Source organism: Tauraco erythrolophus, chromosome 5, assembly GCF_009769465.1.
Source record: "Tauraco erythrolophus isolate bTauEry1 chromosome 5, bTauEry1.pri, whole genome shotgun sequence".
Lineage (NCBI taxonomy): Eukaryota > Metazoa > Chordata > Aves > Musophagiformes > Musophagidae > Tauraco > Tauraco erythrolophus.
The window spans coordinates 65,720,708-65,736,553 of record NC_141469.1 but is presented as its reverse complement, the minus strand read 5'-3'; the positions used below and the strand labels follow the sequence as shown (position 1 = coordinate 65,736,553).

Here is a 15,846-nt window from a genome sequence, read left to right as displayed (position 1 = left end):
GCAGAGGAGGGGGAAGCTCTGACACTTTTCTCTGCTCCCTCCAGCATAGCTGCTGCCTCCCATCACTAGGGCTCTGCGATTTGCTCTAGAGCACACATCCCACCCCCCCCTTTTATTTCTTTCTTTCCTTCCTTCTTTCTTTCTCTTTCCCCTTCTCCCCGCGGTAGTTTGCTGATGTGCAGCCCGGATTCATCTTCTGGCAGCAGCAGCGGGACCGGGGTCGGCGGCGCAGCGGACGCGCAGCGGGGCGCAGGCCGGGCGCGGAGCGGGACGCGGGCAGCGACCGCCGCCTCCTCCTCCTCCTCCTCCTCCTTCTCCTCCGCGGGAAGTTTGGCTGGGGTTTGACAGAGGCGAGGGGACGCCCTGACAGACAGGATCTCCCGGCTTGAGTCCACCCCTTGCGCCCACCCACATACCCAGCGACTTCTCCCCGGCGAGGTGGCGGGCTGGGGGCAGGAGGGGCAGCCGGCGCTCATGCTCCTCACTCTGTGTTGCACCCGTCTGCCTGGGGCTACCTAGAGAGCACTGTGGCTCGGAGGAGCCTCCAGGTGGAGAAGGGGGAAAAAAACCCCAAACAAACAACAAACACCCCAAACCCCACAAAAACCTGTGGTTCCTCCATCCCTTACTCTCCTTTCCCAAGCCGGCGTGGACAGCTGAACCGGCCGCCTAATTGATCCGCACCCTGCCCACCCACCACCTCTCTGCCCGAGGGAGGATGAAAATGCTTTGCTGGAGGATGGCACTGTGGCTGGCCGGGTGGACTGTCTGTGGGAAGCCTTCCTCCTGCTCTGGCCTTGATTATGACTACACTTACGATTTCACTGAAGAGGATAAAGCTGAGGCGATAGATTATAAGGATCCTTGCAAAGCCGGTAAGTGACTTCCACCTCTAATACAGCTCCCCACCCCCTCCCCAGATGGTGACTTTGCCTCGGCTTCATTCGCCGCGGTGTGAGTGAGGGGGGAGTGCCCGGCCTCACCTGCTCTCCCTCCCGGGGCAAACAGCGGCGAGAGAAGCCGGAGCCTTCCGTCCGGTTCCCTCACCTGGGGAAGGTACCCGGGACCTGCTTTTCTGGGACTTCCCACTTCCCCAGCGCTGAGGTGGGAGAAGGGGCGCGGCGGCGGGCAAGGGTTGGACCGGCCCCTTCGCTCCGCGTCCCCGGGGACGCGGAAGTTGCAGAGGGCATTCCGTTGAGGCTCAAAGGTTTCGAGGCGGGATCAATGCCCCGCAACACGAGCCGGGAACGCGGAGCGGCCGGGCCGAGCCCCGCAGGCGGCGCCGGAGGGTGGCGGCTCCTCCCGGGGCTCTGCCCGCCCCCGCGGCGGGAGCGGGTGCCGCCTCCCGCGGGTTCCCTCTCGCCTTCTTCCATCTCAACCTGCTGGGTTTTCAGCCGTGCGAGTCCACGCGTGCGTATCTTATGACCCAACTAGGACGTGGTGCGTTTTGGGCACTTACAGCGTGGTGTGTTGTTTTTTTTTTTTGGGGGGCGGGGGGGGAGGAGTGAGGTCGCTGCGATGCCCCTCGCTCGCTCTGTGCCTGACCGACCCCTTTCTAAACTGCGTGGGAAGAGGTGAGTTACAGCCTCTTCTCAGCTTGCAGAGCAAACGAGTCCTTTTCTAGGACATTTATCTTACTGGTTTAGGACTTCAGCCTCCTTAACACCAGGTACAATTCTTCATCCATTAAAGTTATCAGCAACCTTCTCGCTGACCTCAGGAACCGGGTTCACTGGTATTTCAGTAGAAGAGTGTATCTGGAGGATGCTTTTTCTTCCCCCAAGAAAACGTGTTATGAACAACCAGTGGTGGTCCGTTCCCAACAGCTCTATTGTTAAATAAGTGCTGTTAAATTCCAGCAGCCTCCTTTGCATTAATTAGTTATTTTATATTCTGAAAACTAGTTCAGCCAAAGGTTGTGTTCGCTATGTCTGTGTGGTTTTGTTTAATTTATTGAGGAGAATGTGGTGAACATATATGCCAAATATGCAGACACTGTGTTTTTCTAATCACAAAAACATTTTGTTCCTAAGTGTGAATGGCTAGGTCTTACTTGCTTACAACTGAGACATGCTCAAGTTCAAAAAGAGCAGAAGCAACTGCAAACAAAATGTTATTTTTTCCAGTTAGCGCTCACAAGTAAATATATGTAAGTAATTGGCCATAGTTAACTTGAAAATTCTGGTCTGTAATTCTTCAGGAAGATTCATATGCATAATTTCATACATTAAGAAATGTGTGTTTACTCTGTTTGCTGTGAGGTTTTTGTTTTAGTACTTCCCGTATCATAGGGAGAATAATTAAAAATTGTAATTCATTATACTAAATGCTTTAAGGTTAAGGATGACAGAAAGATTACAATAAGACACTGCAACATGATAAGTGTTGACAGTTCTTTGCCATCATTTGATTTTGTTTTGTTTGGAGAAAGAAACATTTGTTTGGAAAGTTCGGCCCAATTAAATATTTTACGGAAGTTCTTGCTGCTGCTTCTTCAACAAGATGCTTAGATGGTACTCTGAAGAGAGACAGGTAGATGTGCGAAGAGTTAGTTGTGTGTGGTTCCCATTAGTCTTAAAAACTAATTGTCTTAAAAACAACCACTTTGAGGTTTTCTAGTCAGTAAATAGCCTGTTATTTTTTTATTTTTAGTGTATAGTAGTTCTTCAGAAATGAAAATGTTGCTGCACACGGGTTTTGCACCACGTACCAATCATTTTTAACAAAAATCATAAAGTTCTGTATATCAATCAAACTGATTCTCCAACAGTATTTCCCAATTACTTTTCCTGCCAAACCTTCCCTAAAGGCTCCATTAATCTTAGCCTGTGAAGCACTGATACCTGATCAAAGGTGATGGGGCTAGCGGGTGCTCAGCCTCTTTTAGCAGCATAACCCAAATGGGTGTTCTCCCTAGGTCAGGTTTTACCATCTAGGGTGGCTTTTGGACTCACTCGAGTAATTTTGCTGATATCTGTCATTAGGGTGATTTCCACAGTGAGGCCTTAAAGAAAGACAAAGCCAGGCTTCACAGGCAGGGGTGTGAGTTCTTCACACTCAAATTGGTATGGCTGCTCTTTGCATGAGATAACAGGATAAAACAAGGTAATCCTTGCTGAGATTGTGTTCAGTGTATGCAAACTTTGTATCTTAGATATAATTAACACCTGCTTTTACTGCGTCTTGAGGGCCTACAGTTGAGACTGCAAAAGCGCTCTTTTTTAACTGTTCTGACTGGTAATATTTAAGTCCCAGATATAAGTGAATTTCTGCAGTTTAGAAAAATAGGAGAACGCCCAAAGTCAGTTAGGGTTTTACCTAGTGACACGCTTCAAAAACTCCAGAGATCTCCGTGCAGATTTTACAGATGTGCTAGAACTAATTTGACCTACCACAATTTGTGAGCAAACAAAATGCTTTGAAACCAACCACAACTATGATCACTTCAAAATGCTGGTGCAAGATGAATTCACCTGTATTTTAAGTTATTTGCATTCCTTTTTTTCTCCAGTGAGTAGTGTTTGCTGCTTAGTTTTTATTCCAGAGACCTCATGAGAAAACATTCGTGATCTTGTGAGAGAAAGCACAGAACACGAGGCCTCAGATCTGTAGTTAGACATAGTTATAGTTCTATATAGGTAACTCCTTATAGACACAGTCCTAACTCTGTTGAATCAATCTTCTATTGGCAGGTCCCTTTTCCCCTGTTTTTCCCTTTTGGGTAAAACTGGAGAAATTTACCGGAAACAGAACGAGACAGCCTCTGAGATGTTATTTATAGGTATTCTGTGGGATTATTTATGGATATTCTGTGTGTATTTTAACATTTTCATAAGGAAAGGATCATCTTAGCTAGTGTGTCTAGAATCACCCTGTTCCTTTGACTTAAAATTCCCAGCAGCAGTGTAGTGCAGGATGTTATAGAGGCTGAAAAGTACATTTTCTTACAATGTTTCCAGCTTTGTGAAAAATCTACAGTAAACAGGATTCTGACAGAGGCACAGTAGGCTTTGGAGTTGTTTCTGGAACTGATGTTTCGTATTGCACCTAAACCAGCAGCTGTTATATGCAACAACCCCAAAGTTCAGTCTTGGCAGTGAAGCGAGCACCTTGAAAGCCCTGGAGAAAAGGGCTCCAGGGAAGAGCAGAGCCTGGGGAAATGTTGTGATGGTGTTGAGGAGACAAGTGGGGGTAAGGAAGCTGTTGACATTGCGCAGATGAACTCGAGGAGCTGTGTTGTTTCCTGTGTGTTTGTCTGCAGACCTTTAACCTATGTATAAATTTTGGATCACGCCACTTCTCCTTCTAACAAGTATCCTGGCATGCTGTAGCAGCGGGATGTGATGTAACAGTTTCTGTGCTTCTGATGTCTCAGATATTTCCTCATATCTCTCTGCAGGATGTTGCCCTCAGTGTTTACCATTGTGAAGTTCAAGTGTAAGGCATTCTTAGTTCATCTTCAAGATCTAATTTGCCAGAAGATATGAAACTGGGAATGCCATACTTATTGCAATGTCAGGCTTTAAAGAACCTAAGAACATGGATCAGCGTTTCTATTAATCAGGTATTTCTCACAAAAATAAAATGCCTAATTAGATTTAAACGGACACTGTCAAGCTTTTCAGATGGCAGCATGCATCTGCATTTTTTCTGTGGATTCCCAAAGTTGTGTTTTTTTTTCCCCATTCTTGCCACAGCTTATAATGTATTAAGGATATCTGTTGGGAAATATACAGAGTGAGATGGGTAGGAAAAGGATTTCCCATTCTATAATACTTGTTCATAGTCTGCACTTAGTTGATACTAAAGGTTTTTTGAAGGCTTTTGTTTTGTTTCCTTAAAACAAAACAAAACAAAAACACAAAAAAGAGAGAGAGATACTCTGGTGTCATCTTCCAATACTGTGAACCCTGGAAGATTAGGTAGCAAGTTTTAGTTTTGTTGCATATCCACATCACTGAGGACTGTTCTAGCCTCTGGACAGCTGGCTGTCCTCAGATAAGTCTCTTCTAGCATTTCCTCTGTGAGGTATTTCACTTCCTAAAATGTCCTAAAGGTTTGGGGAATGGCTCGAAGTTCAATTCCTTTGTCTATTATTTTTCCGTGTTGTGGGTCTTGGTTGACTTTGCACCAGAAATTCTGTCTTACACTGGGGAAACTTTTCCGAAGGAAAACTTCATTGAAACTTTTACATTCTCACAGTAGTTAGTTTGGATGACTTCTTTTCTTTTTTTTTTTTATTTTTTACACAAAATACTTAATTGGTATTTTTATTTTCCCCTTTCAAATTATGCATGAGTTGCTTGCCTTGAAAAAGATTTTCATTTTTTTCCCAGTAAAGCTAGATGCAAATGTCAAAAGAATAAGATGAACAATTAGATTTACAGCTTCATAACTTCGAAATTGATTAGCTTGCTGTTGTTTGACTAAGAACAAATTCTGTATGCATGTGTGTCTCCTTGAAAATAAGAAAAAAGTAAGGAAGACTCTCCTCATTGTGTCCATTTCTCACCCCTGTAAGAATCTAAGGAACTAATTGTGTTTCTTTGCACCTTTACAAATAATAATAGAAAAAGTTTGGGTTGTCCATAACAGGGATATTAGTATTTCTCACCTCACTCAGGTGTGAAACCTAGTTACGTATTTTATTTGTAAAGCATCTGAAAATGAAAAGTTGATGGTAAATGTTAAGTATAATTATTATACGATGTCATCTGTAACTGCAGTCTAAATTTTGTTTATTGATGTTGTAGCAGCAGCCTTCTATACTGCTAGTTTTTTTTTTTTTAGTTTGCATCTTGTGTTCTGGGACGTGTTTTCAGCTGTAAGCATGCTAATTGTGCAGTCTGACAACACAAAAATTCTTTAAACCTCTGATTATACATTTTGAATCTGTTGGATGATTTAGATAATTGAGATCTTTCATATTTTTATTTCAGTCACGCAGTAAAATCTGAAAGTTATATTGTGCAGTTTGTACTAATATAGAGGTTGTAGTACTAATATCACTTGCCAGATTGACTGAACTGTGACTATTCCTGTAGTAAATGCATAGTGTAGGCAGCTGAAACAGAAACAAGCTTGTCTGAATAGTTGGTCCCAAATGGCCTCCATCCTGCTGCGGATAAACTTATAGGGTAAATCAGACTACTGAAAAATTTAGTTTTTAAGTCATATTTCTTTTTTTGAATTCTCCGCCCTTACTTTAGCTGTGATGCCCTTTACTGTAGTATCTCAACCACCTTGATAAACATAAATACTTTTTCTCCTCAGCTTCATTGAGAAGGTTAATTCAATAGTGAAACTCTGGGAAAACTATATTAAATGAATATATTTGATGTTCTAACTTTGTGAATATCCTTCCATACTAAAGGCTCAATTTTATGTCCAGACCACTTTCCATAGGGATCTGTTTCTGAATATATTTCTGGTGTGTCGAACAAGTGACCTGCAAGGAGCAGTATTACATCACTGCAACACAAGCCTAATTGACAAATCTAATTGAGCTTGGAATCAGGTCCCCCAGGCAAGCTCGGAAACATTCGCCACACCTGGATGTCTGCCTTATGTCATTCTTATTGCCCCTCTGGAAAACAGGGTTGATAGGCTTATGATATAATTCCATTCACTTCTTTTTGGAGAGAAACGGTCACGTCTGTGGTGCTTGGTATTGACAGAAGGGCTGTAAAATGGAAGAGTCAACTTCTGGTTTTCACAAGCATAAGGGGACTTGTGGAGGAAAACAGACTTTTTTTTTTTTTTTTCCCTTCCTGGATGCAGTACAGTGCTCTAAATTTTATAACAATGAATAAACTAAACAAGGGGGGAAATCTCTATTCTTTGTTTAGACAATGTGTGTTTATCCTTAAAGTGAAATAGGTTTTTATGATCTAGATTTAGACTAATGAAAAATGTTATGATTATACAGCATTTCTCTTTTTTTCTTTTTTTTTTTTTTTTTTAATATATCTGAAGGATAGATGGTTCTAAGAGTATTCCAGAGAAAAACTAAGCTTTGGGCTTTCAATGCTTTCAGTAGGATGGACAGTCTTTCTTAGTGTTTTTCAGACTTTTCTCTGCCTCCTTAGGTTCTGTTTAATCTACTTTGTTCCAGTCATTATTGAATGCAGTTCATTCCTCCCATTCTTGACCACAAACAACCACTGTCCACCTCCCTAGTACATCTCTTCAGAGCTATAGCAACTGAAAGTGTGACTAGAGAAGTCTTTGGGTATTTTGTTCGCTCTTCTCAGGGTATTTTTCTTGGCTAAGAACGAGCTAATGGCTAATCTGTTAATGTGTTTTAATCCATGTTCATTCTTTGTGTCTGCTGCTCATCCTCTACTTTTTTGCTTTTCACCTCTTTCATTGTTCCTATGACAAGTTTCCTTTCTGCTGGATTCCCCTTCCCCACCAAATGTATTTTCTACTTACTTCTCAGCTTTTCCCTATGCTGCCTGGCCAGTCACTTAGTCCTCTTCGCTGTGTTTTTTTCCCTTGACATATTCTTCTCTTGCTTACACTTAGCAATTGTTCCCTCCAAATATAACTTCTAGCTTGTCATAAGGCTTTCTGAAAGATTGTCCTCTACTGTTTTGATAGTTCTGTAGCAAAGAAACTGGATATCTATGCCGATAGCTGGAACTGAGGAGGAGGAGAAGGATGGGTGGGCTGTGCATGACCAGCATGTTCTTGGAGGCCTTGCACTGGAGTGCTTAGTGGGCTGCCAGTGATTTGTTAAACACTGCACGTCAAACCCTGAAATATCCAGCTATAAATATTTATACAGAACACATACATGAACCTTCTGTCTCTGTTGGACTCGTACCTAAATACTGAGATCTGATGTGAAGACTGTCCTTGCTGAACAATAGAAATAAGAGTACTAGAAGTGCTTGAAGTGTAAAACTTATATACATAATAATGCACGAGAACAGGTTGAGCTGGGGAGTGTGAAGGTGGAGGCTGTGTTGTGGACGTATGTAGAGTGTCGGTGTGCAACCCGTGTGAGTGGTTGCTCTTGCAGACTGCTTTGGAGGCAGTTCCTGCTTATACGGATACTCTCAGATGACTTTTATTGGGGTTTTTGCTTGAGTAATGGTCTGCAAGTGTAAATTTTGAGTGACTATAAATCCGTGAGCATCAAGTGTTTGAGAATATTTGAGCACAATCAGATAGCACTTACAGAGCAATAATGCTCCAAAATGTAGATTTGTGGGTTTTCCTTTCAATATTTAAAAACAGAGATTGTCAAGGCCAAAATGCCAAAAAATCAATTTTGTTCTAAAATAACTCCTGTTTTTTTCTTGAGGTGTGTGAAATGTGATGCCTAATAGGATATGCAATGTGCATTTAACCAGCTTCTTTGCTATATATACTTTATTGAGATAAAGTCTATCAATAATTGACTAGAAATTGATTTTGAATTTTTTTTAATTCATTTTGATAGTTACAGATTATATTGCAGAACAATATGCCTGGTCTGAGGTATCCTCTTAGTAATTTAAAACATATGAACATTCTTAGCAAAGATTTCTTTTACATGAAAAACCTTGATATTATAATTTTGCTTACATTATGTGGGAGTTTTAATTTTAAACCAGTCATAAATCATGGATAAAGTTGGTGCTACTCAGTGAAATAAGTTCAGCTGTGCCAGGACTGTCACTGTTGGTATAATGGCACATCTTATCAGGATTCAAACTTTCAGAGGTTTCTAGGTTGGTATTCTTATATGTCATTGACAAAATACCAGCTTTTTAATGCTACATTAAAGTATAGTAAGTATTATAACTCTTATCTGATCAAGAAATAATCAACAGAATCAGGACATAAAAATGCAAAGGAAAGATGTTTATTTTAAAACTAATTTTCAGTGCATTTAAATCTGAATTTAGAAATTATCTGTCTTACTGTCCTGATGAATGCTATCCCTTTTCCTACAAAACTTGAATGACAGATACATTTCTGCTTTTGAAAGGTGCCAGTACCTCTTGAGCCACATTGTGCTCCTTGGATATTGTAAGCTGTATAGTGGAATTTAAGTATCAGCTCTTGGAAGAAGTGAGAAGGCATGGACATCAGCTGAGAGGGATGTATCTAAAATGTTGTGCAGATGGGTTATGTTATTCTCATGTTGGTAGCAACAGTTAAACATATTCCCAGTAATAACTCTAATTGTTATTAAACAAAAATGAATCAATTTTATTGGTGTCTGACATTTTAATAGGCACTAGTTAGGTACGTTATGCTGTTGTGGGTATTGTATCACTAAACATCTTCAACATTTAGGCTCTGGGGTGATCTTATAGCAGTCTTCCAGTACTTAAAGGGACCCTACAAGAAAGCTGGAGAGGGACTTTTTACAAGGGCATGTAGTGATAGGACAAGGAGCAATGACTTTAAACTGGAAGAGGATAGATTTAGATTAGATATAAGGAAGAAATTCTTCACTCTGAGGGTGGTGAGGCACTGGAGCAGGTTGCGCAGAGAAGCTGTGGATGCCTCATCGCTGGAAGTGTTCAAGGCCAGGTTGGATGAGGCTTTGGGCAACCTTTTGTAGTGGAGGGTGCCCACTGGTGTAGCTGGGGGATGGGAATTAGATGATCTTTGAGGTCCCTTCCAACCCAAACCATTCTATGATTCATTCTATGATTCATTTTTCCACTTTCCCAATAAAGTATAAAGAGTTTTGAATAGGGCATAGCGATTCTGGAGTGGCCAAGAGGCAGAGCTTCTCTATGTTTCCAGCTGATGTACTCAGATAAGTAAAGAAAATAATTTCAGATGGTTCTTATATAATATCAAGATTTATTTAAACAGTTTGCTTGTACAGCCAATTATATTTGCTTTCCTGAAGAGTAGTTTTAGAACTCTGCGGGTGTGAGAACATGATGATGAACTGCCCAATTTCTCCATCTGGTAAAATGTCCTTATATTTATAACAAATTTGCATACATCTTCATTTTTACTTGTACTCACTTTTTTCCCCTTACTCAACATTACTCTTGCAATTGTGCTCTTACTTCAGTTTTATTTGCAGGTGGGTGAAGCTCCACTACTTGACAACTGTTTCCATACTTAAAATTGCGCATTTCATTGCTTGCAAATGTGTATATACATATAGGCAAATTGATAAATCAAGTATTTTGTGTTCAGGCAACCTACTTAGGCCTTTTCTGGTAAAGAGCATGGTATGTTTCCGTGCAAAACTGCCAGCATCTTGATGAAGGCATGTTACCCATCTTTTTGTCATCTTCGTTTTAGTACCATGATCTTTGATCTGTCCATCAACCCATCCTTTTGTCATCATATAAACTGCTCAGTCTTTCTCTAACTATGCAGCTATTCAAGATGATTGATTCAGGACTAAATTCTGGAATCCTTGTTCTGTTGTTATGGATATGCCATAATGGCATTATGTTCAGAAAAATAATGTAGATTAATCTTTCATTCCTGGAAAAGAAATTATTAAATCCTGCCCCCCCAACCCAAACCTGCAACAAACCCTCACACAAAAAAGTAATAAGCCGATATTACAGCTAAGGAACTAGATTCATGTAGATAAGTGTTCTATTCCACAAAGGTTAGGTTATTGGAAAAACTGTGTAATGAAAACAGAGTAAAAAGATGTTCAAGTTGGAATAGAGAAAATGAAAGAGAAGGGACGTGCAAAGTTTAGGAAATCATGCAAGATAAAAAAGAACATTTTTGTTTCTACTTCTGTTAGTCTGTTAAATTCTGAAGTGGCAAATTCAGAACTGAGACAAGGAGATATGTGGGGGTTTTATACAACTCTTTTTAGATTGAAGTCTGCTAAAGGATTCCGCTGAGGCAGTTTGCGGCTATACGATATGATATTTACATAGATAGCAGGAGTATCTCCAGCTCTGATAATTAATAATGATACCATTTTCAAGTGGATATTATACCTTAGGCTTCAGAGTTCAAGTCGGTTTTTAGTAATTGGAAACCAGGATGAACCCTGACGTGTGGCAAGATTATCCTCGTCTACCTACTGCAGATTCTTGTTCCTTTCTGTGAAGCAGCTGGTGGTGACTGCTGTCAGAGACAGGACCTTGGATATGATCCAGTGTTGCAGTTCCTTTGTTCCTCAGCCCTCCCTAAATGCTATTTCAAAAACTCAAGTCTTGTAATAAATGCAATTTGACTATTTTGGGAAGCGAATGAATTTCAAAACACAGTATGACTATAAGTGCATTGACCAGCTGTATTTGATGAAAACAAATGTATGCAAGCACACAACAAGAAAGCTGCATTTGCCGAAGGTGTACAGATTCTCGTTATGCGTCCAGTGGAGCACTTGTATACATGTTTAAACACATGTATCCACATGCTCATCTGATTACCTAAGCAAGCATCACTGAAGCATAGATGCCTGTAGAAGTGTCTATACAGGATCTTTAAAGTTGTGTGTGCAGATTGTGTGGGTGCCTTGGTTTTTTTCTTTTTTTTTTTCTCCCCCTACACTGGGAAATGCCACGTTAATCTGTGTGTTAAACTTGATCTAGAGGCTATTGAACTCAGTGGGAATGTTTCCAGTTACTGTAGAGATAATATTTATAGGTGAATAAGTAACAAAGTGCAGAGCTGACTAATCTACTCCTGTGTACTTGGGCTATGGCTTGCTTGTATTCATGTGCTCGCATGTTTTGCAGGCACATTAATGAAGGCAGTTGGATTTTTGCCCCAGTTTCTGTAGTTGTCATCACTAACACAAGAGTATCATGAAATCTTACATTTAGTGACCTTGCAATTGCAGGTTCTTTCTTGCTGGACTGGGGTGTGAAAAAGATCCAGCAGCTTGCAAGAGCATCTGATTATTATTCCCCTCCCCGCAGGAAGCCTCAGGACAAGACTGGATTTAGATTATTGCAATAATTTCTCAGCCCTTAGAGATAGGTTTCTTCTTGTCATAGCTGAATACTTTATTAATTGTTCAATCTGATGAATGGCTAAAGATGCTGACAAACATGGTGGTTGCAGTTGCATATACAGTTCCTTATCTGTGTAATTTCAAGAAATGTAAAGGCAAAGATAATAAGCCATTTGTTACAAAATACAGCAGGCATGTGAAATTGGTGTCAATATAGTTTGTAATAGTATCAGCAAAATCATGTACCATTAGCTAAAGTTTGACAAGCACTGAAAGTCTCTTCAGAGTTTACGATATCTCAAAATTAAAACATTTCCTATCCCAGAGGCTGCTAGAAGCTAAAGAGATCTTGGAAAACGAGGAGCAGCAGGTGTACTAATATCCCCTTTTATTAAATAAATTGAAGAATTAGTTAAATGGTAAAAGAAAAACAGAGGAGAAAGTGTATTTTTTTTTTTTTTTCCCAAAGCTATGTGTAGTTTGAATGGATCGCAAAACTCTAGATAGCAGTATAGGCATAAGTATCCTTATAGACTAACTCAGTGCAAATCTTGTGTTTAACCATGTAGTTTGTTACGTTTGTATTTCACAAACTTCTGTTTTGTTTCTGATGGTTTTTCTTCAGTGTGTCGAACTATAATCATGGCCTGGGTGAGAACTGCAGGTGATAAATCAGTCTAGATTTGACTGAGGATTCTTGTTTGAAGAAAGTTCTTTGCTTGGCTTTAGTTATGGAGTTTTCTGGACTTATTTGACAGGGTAAGGAAGGAGAAAAATCTTTGTCCATTATGAAAATATTGTCTTTTTACAGTTTATAGATCCTTTGATCCCTGAAGTGCAGGAGTGATAGAGAGTAGAGAGCGTAGAAGACGTGTTTCCTGTTTTTTTTTCAGTCCTTTATCTTCTGCATTCTTGAGGATGAAACCCTTTCACACGTGAAGTACAGGTGAAAATACAGAAACCCTGTTCAGGTCTTTTGGATGTTTTCATTCATAATAAAAACCACTACACAGGAAGAAGCTGAATTGAGTATGAATTGTAGCACTGATGGATCACAGTCAATGTGTCTACAGAAGTGAAACTTGGGTAGAGAGAATTTATAACATAGGCTCCCTTTGCATTATGGAAGACAGCCAAGCACTGAGATGCCTCCTTGATCAGTAACTGTATTTATGGAGATATGCAGATCTTGAGGGGGCTAAAACTAAAATGTTAGAGAGAAATGCAAGCTATTCTGTGGTGATTTAAGTAAACGATGTGTAGAGCCAGATAAAGTCATGACAATTTTTTCAACTTGGGTAAAATCAATTTTTCTTGGCTATTTTTCTGAGATTTTAAAAATGTATCTGTCAGATTTATTTGGAGTATGGTACAGCATTCCGTCACATATTAGGTGTTTTTGCTGATTCATTGATCCAGTCGTTCTAGGCCCAAGGATGTATAGGAAGTAAAAGGTTTCCTGAATTATTTAGAAAGACTTGATTATAAATGTAAGCTTTTTGTTTATCTTTCCTAATTATAAACAAACTCAGACTAAAGAATGGCCTTAAGGAAGAAAATCAACAACAAATAACATAAATGGTAATACTCAGTTCTATCTACATCATTCTATAGAAGAAGAAAAATTATTTGACCCTTGGTTTCTGCTCACATACTGTGGCTTGACTTCATTGACCTAAAATGTGCTAGGTCCTATCAGTGGAGAAATTCTCCTCTCCTTTCAACAAGCAGGTGATGTATCATGGAAATCAGCAAAGATCTAGATAAGATTTTGAATCCTCTTGTGTGTGCTAAAGAAACAAGTTAACATCTCCATTCTTTTGTGTTAATCAATTCCTATTCCTGTTAGTTCTTTAGGGCTGTTCTAGTATCAAGATAAACCCTTTCTACAGCTGGCTGTCTGCTGGAAAGGAGCATGCAGGAGATTTGCTCCTGTACTGACGGAGCTGCAGGGACTCCTTTCCCACAGGGCACTGCCGAATATACACTGCCTCTTTCCTTTCTCCTCTCTTCATAACCAGTTTTGGGTTTAGTTTTCCTTCCTGTTTGTTGTCTGAAGAGTCACAGGTGTCTGTGTTTGAGGTTGGATAGCTGCTTAGAGAAGCCATAAGGAATAAACCGATATCACAAAGTACTACATGAATTATCTGTCAGGGGAAGCCAGGTGACCAGGTAAAAACCGAGATGATAACGAGAGGGGAGTTATCCTGTGCTGAGCCTTCTGCAGCTGCAGATAGGCTATTTCAAGCAGAAATTTCTGTGAGTGTGTTTTCACTGAAGATCAAACCGCTCTCTGTATTTAGCTGCTGCTAAGGTAGTAAATTTTAGTTAAAACAATGATACATATATCAAAATTCCTGGTGGTGTTTTGTTCCAACATGTCATTCAGTTTAATATGGATAAATTATTCTTGCACAAATCTTTTGGTTTTGCTTTCGCACACCACTGTGGATTGTTCAATGGTTCTTCCACCTGGTAAAATGCCAGGGCTTATAAAGATTACATGTCTGAAAGTTTGGTAGTCTTTTTCTTTCTGTAAGGTTGGTCTAAGAAAAGACAGTTACTTTCCTTGCAAACTCTGAGTTTCATCTCTTTGAACTATCATAGCTACAGTAACACTGCCTCATATCCTGCCGTGGGATACAGCAAATGCCGTAGGTGAGATGTGGAAGAGCCTGTGTTAAGGATGTGTTATGGGCTCTAAATTGTGGTAGGTGGACCATGGAGTGGACTGTACAGTAGGGAACTATTCCCAGGGCAGGGACTCACAGTAACCAATGAAGGTATTTTTTTTCCTTTATCATAAAGTAGTGTCTTCATTTTAAATCTGATTTGTGTTTCTTGGCACGTTTTTGCAGGAATACTGAATGCATTATGTTTATGTGCTGCAACTTATAAGGCTGAAACTTCACCCAAATTGTACTCCATCTCAGGATCTCTTGTTACTTCTAATGAGATGAATGGTGGTGACATTCACCTTCATGAGGTCAGAATATGAACCTGAGGAAAAATTTATTTTTAGGGCCACTTTAATGAGACTTAATAGAGGTGTGTTATTCAACAGTCCATTACAGTGGAGGCAAGAGGTAACCAGGTAAATGTGTTTTGAGAAGTTTTTATATATATATGTGTGTGTGTATATATATATATATATATTTATGTAGATGTTAGAATGGAGGATTCTTTCTAAAGTGGCATCATACTAGACTAATTTCCAAGCATAAATAGCTGTTTGAAGAAACAGTTAGTTACTGTTCATACACCATACAGAAGCAGATAATCCATGCGATTTAACTGGGCTCTTGGACACAAAGGAAAACTCTTTTAAAATGCTTTTGTTGTTCCCCCTCTACAGTGGGAAATTATATAGAGAGATGGTGTTGTAGCAAGGGGGAGCTTAGAGGAACTGTTCTGCACTGTGAGCCAAAGGACATCATTAGGAACACTTCTATTATCTGGAAGCCTGACTTCCTGTCTCAGTTTCCTCGTGGGTCTCAATGAATGGCAGAAGAAATGGAACACTTTCCTGCTTGGCCAAAAACTCTGCTAAATGACTCCTTTGGCTGTGTGCCACACCGTACTTGGGAATAAATCCTGCAGCTCCCCCCTGAGCCTGGAGGATACTTGCTGCCGTTCCTAGGGACTAGTGGAGTGAATTTTAGAAATCTTGTAGTAGCAAGGCAGAGCTTTGTTGTAATGCTTTAGGTGTCCTTTTGTACGTTTCCAGAATTTTTTTTATGATAGTGTTAGACGTGTTGACATTTGTTAATGTAAACTTCACGAGAATTAAGGGATGTTAAAGAACTGAAGTATGGTAGGTATATTGGGTAAACGATTCTATTGCAATGAAAATAGTATAATATACCTTACAAAAAGTACCAAAGACACAGTTAAAATAAAAATACTTATACATTCAGTTCAATAACTAATTTTCTTTTTTTTTCCCCGAA

General features: G+C 40.0%; 1 protein-coding gene across 1 annotated transcript in view; it reads left to right on the top strand.

Moving 5' to 3' along the window:
- Positions 1-615: 615 nt before the first annotated feature.
- TLL1 (tolloid like 1) overlaps positions 616-15,846 on the top strand; it is a 137,478-nt gene continuing 122,247 nt past the window's right edge. Inside the window, exon 1 of the mRNA XM_086611521.1 lies at positions 616-875. Within this exon, the coding sequence (XP_086467647.1) occupies positions 719-875 (157 nt within the window). The 5' untranslated portion in view covers positions 616-718. The remainder of the gene's footprint in view (positions 876-15,846) is intronic.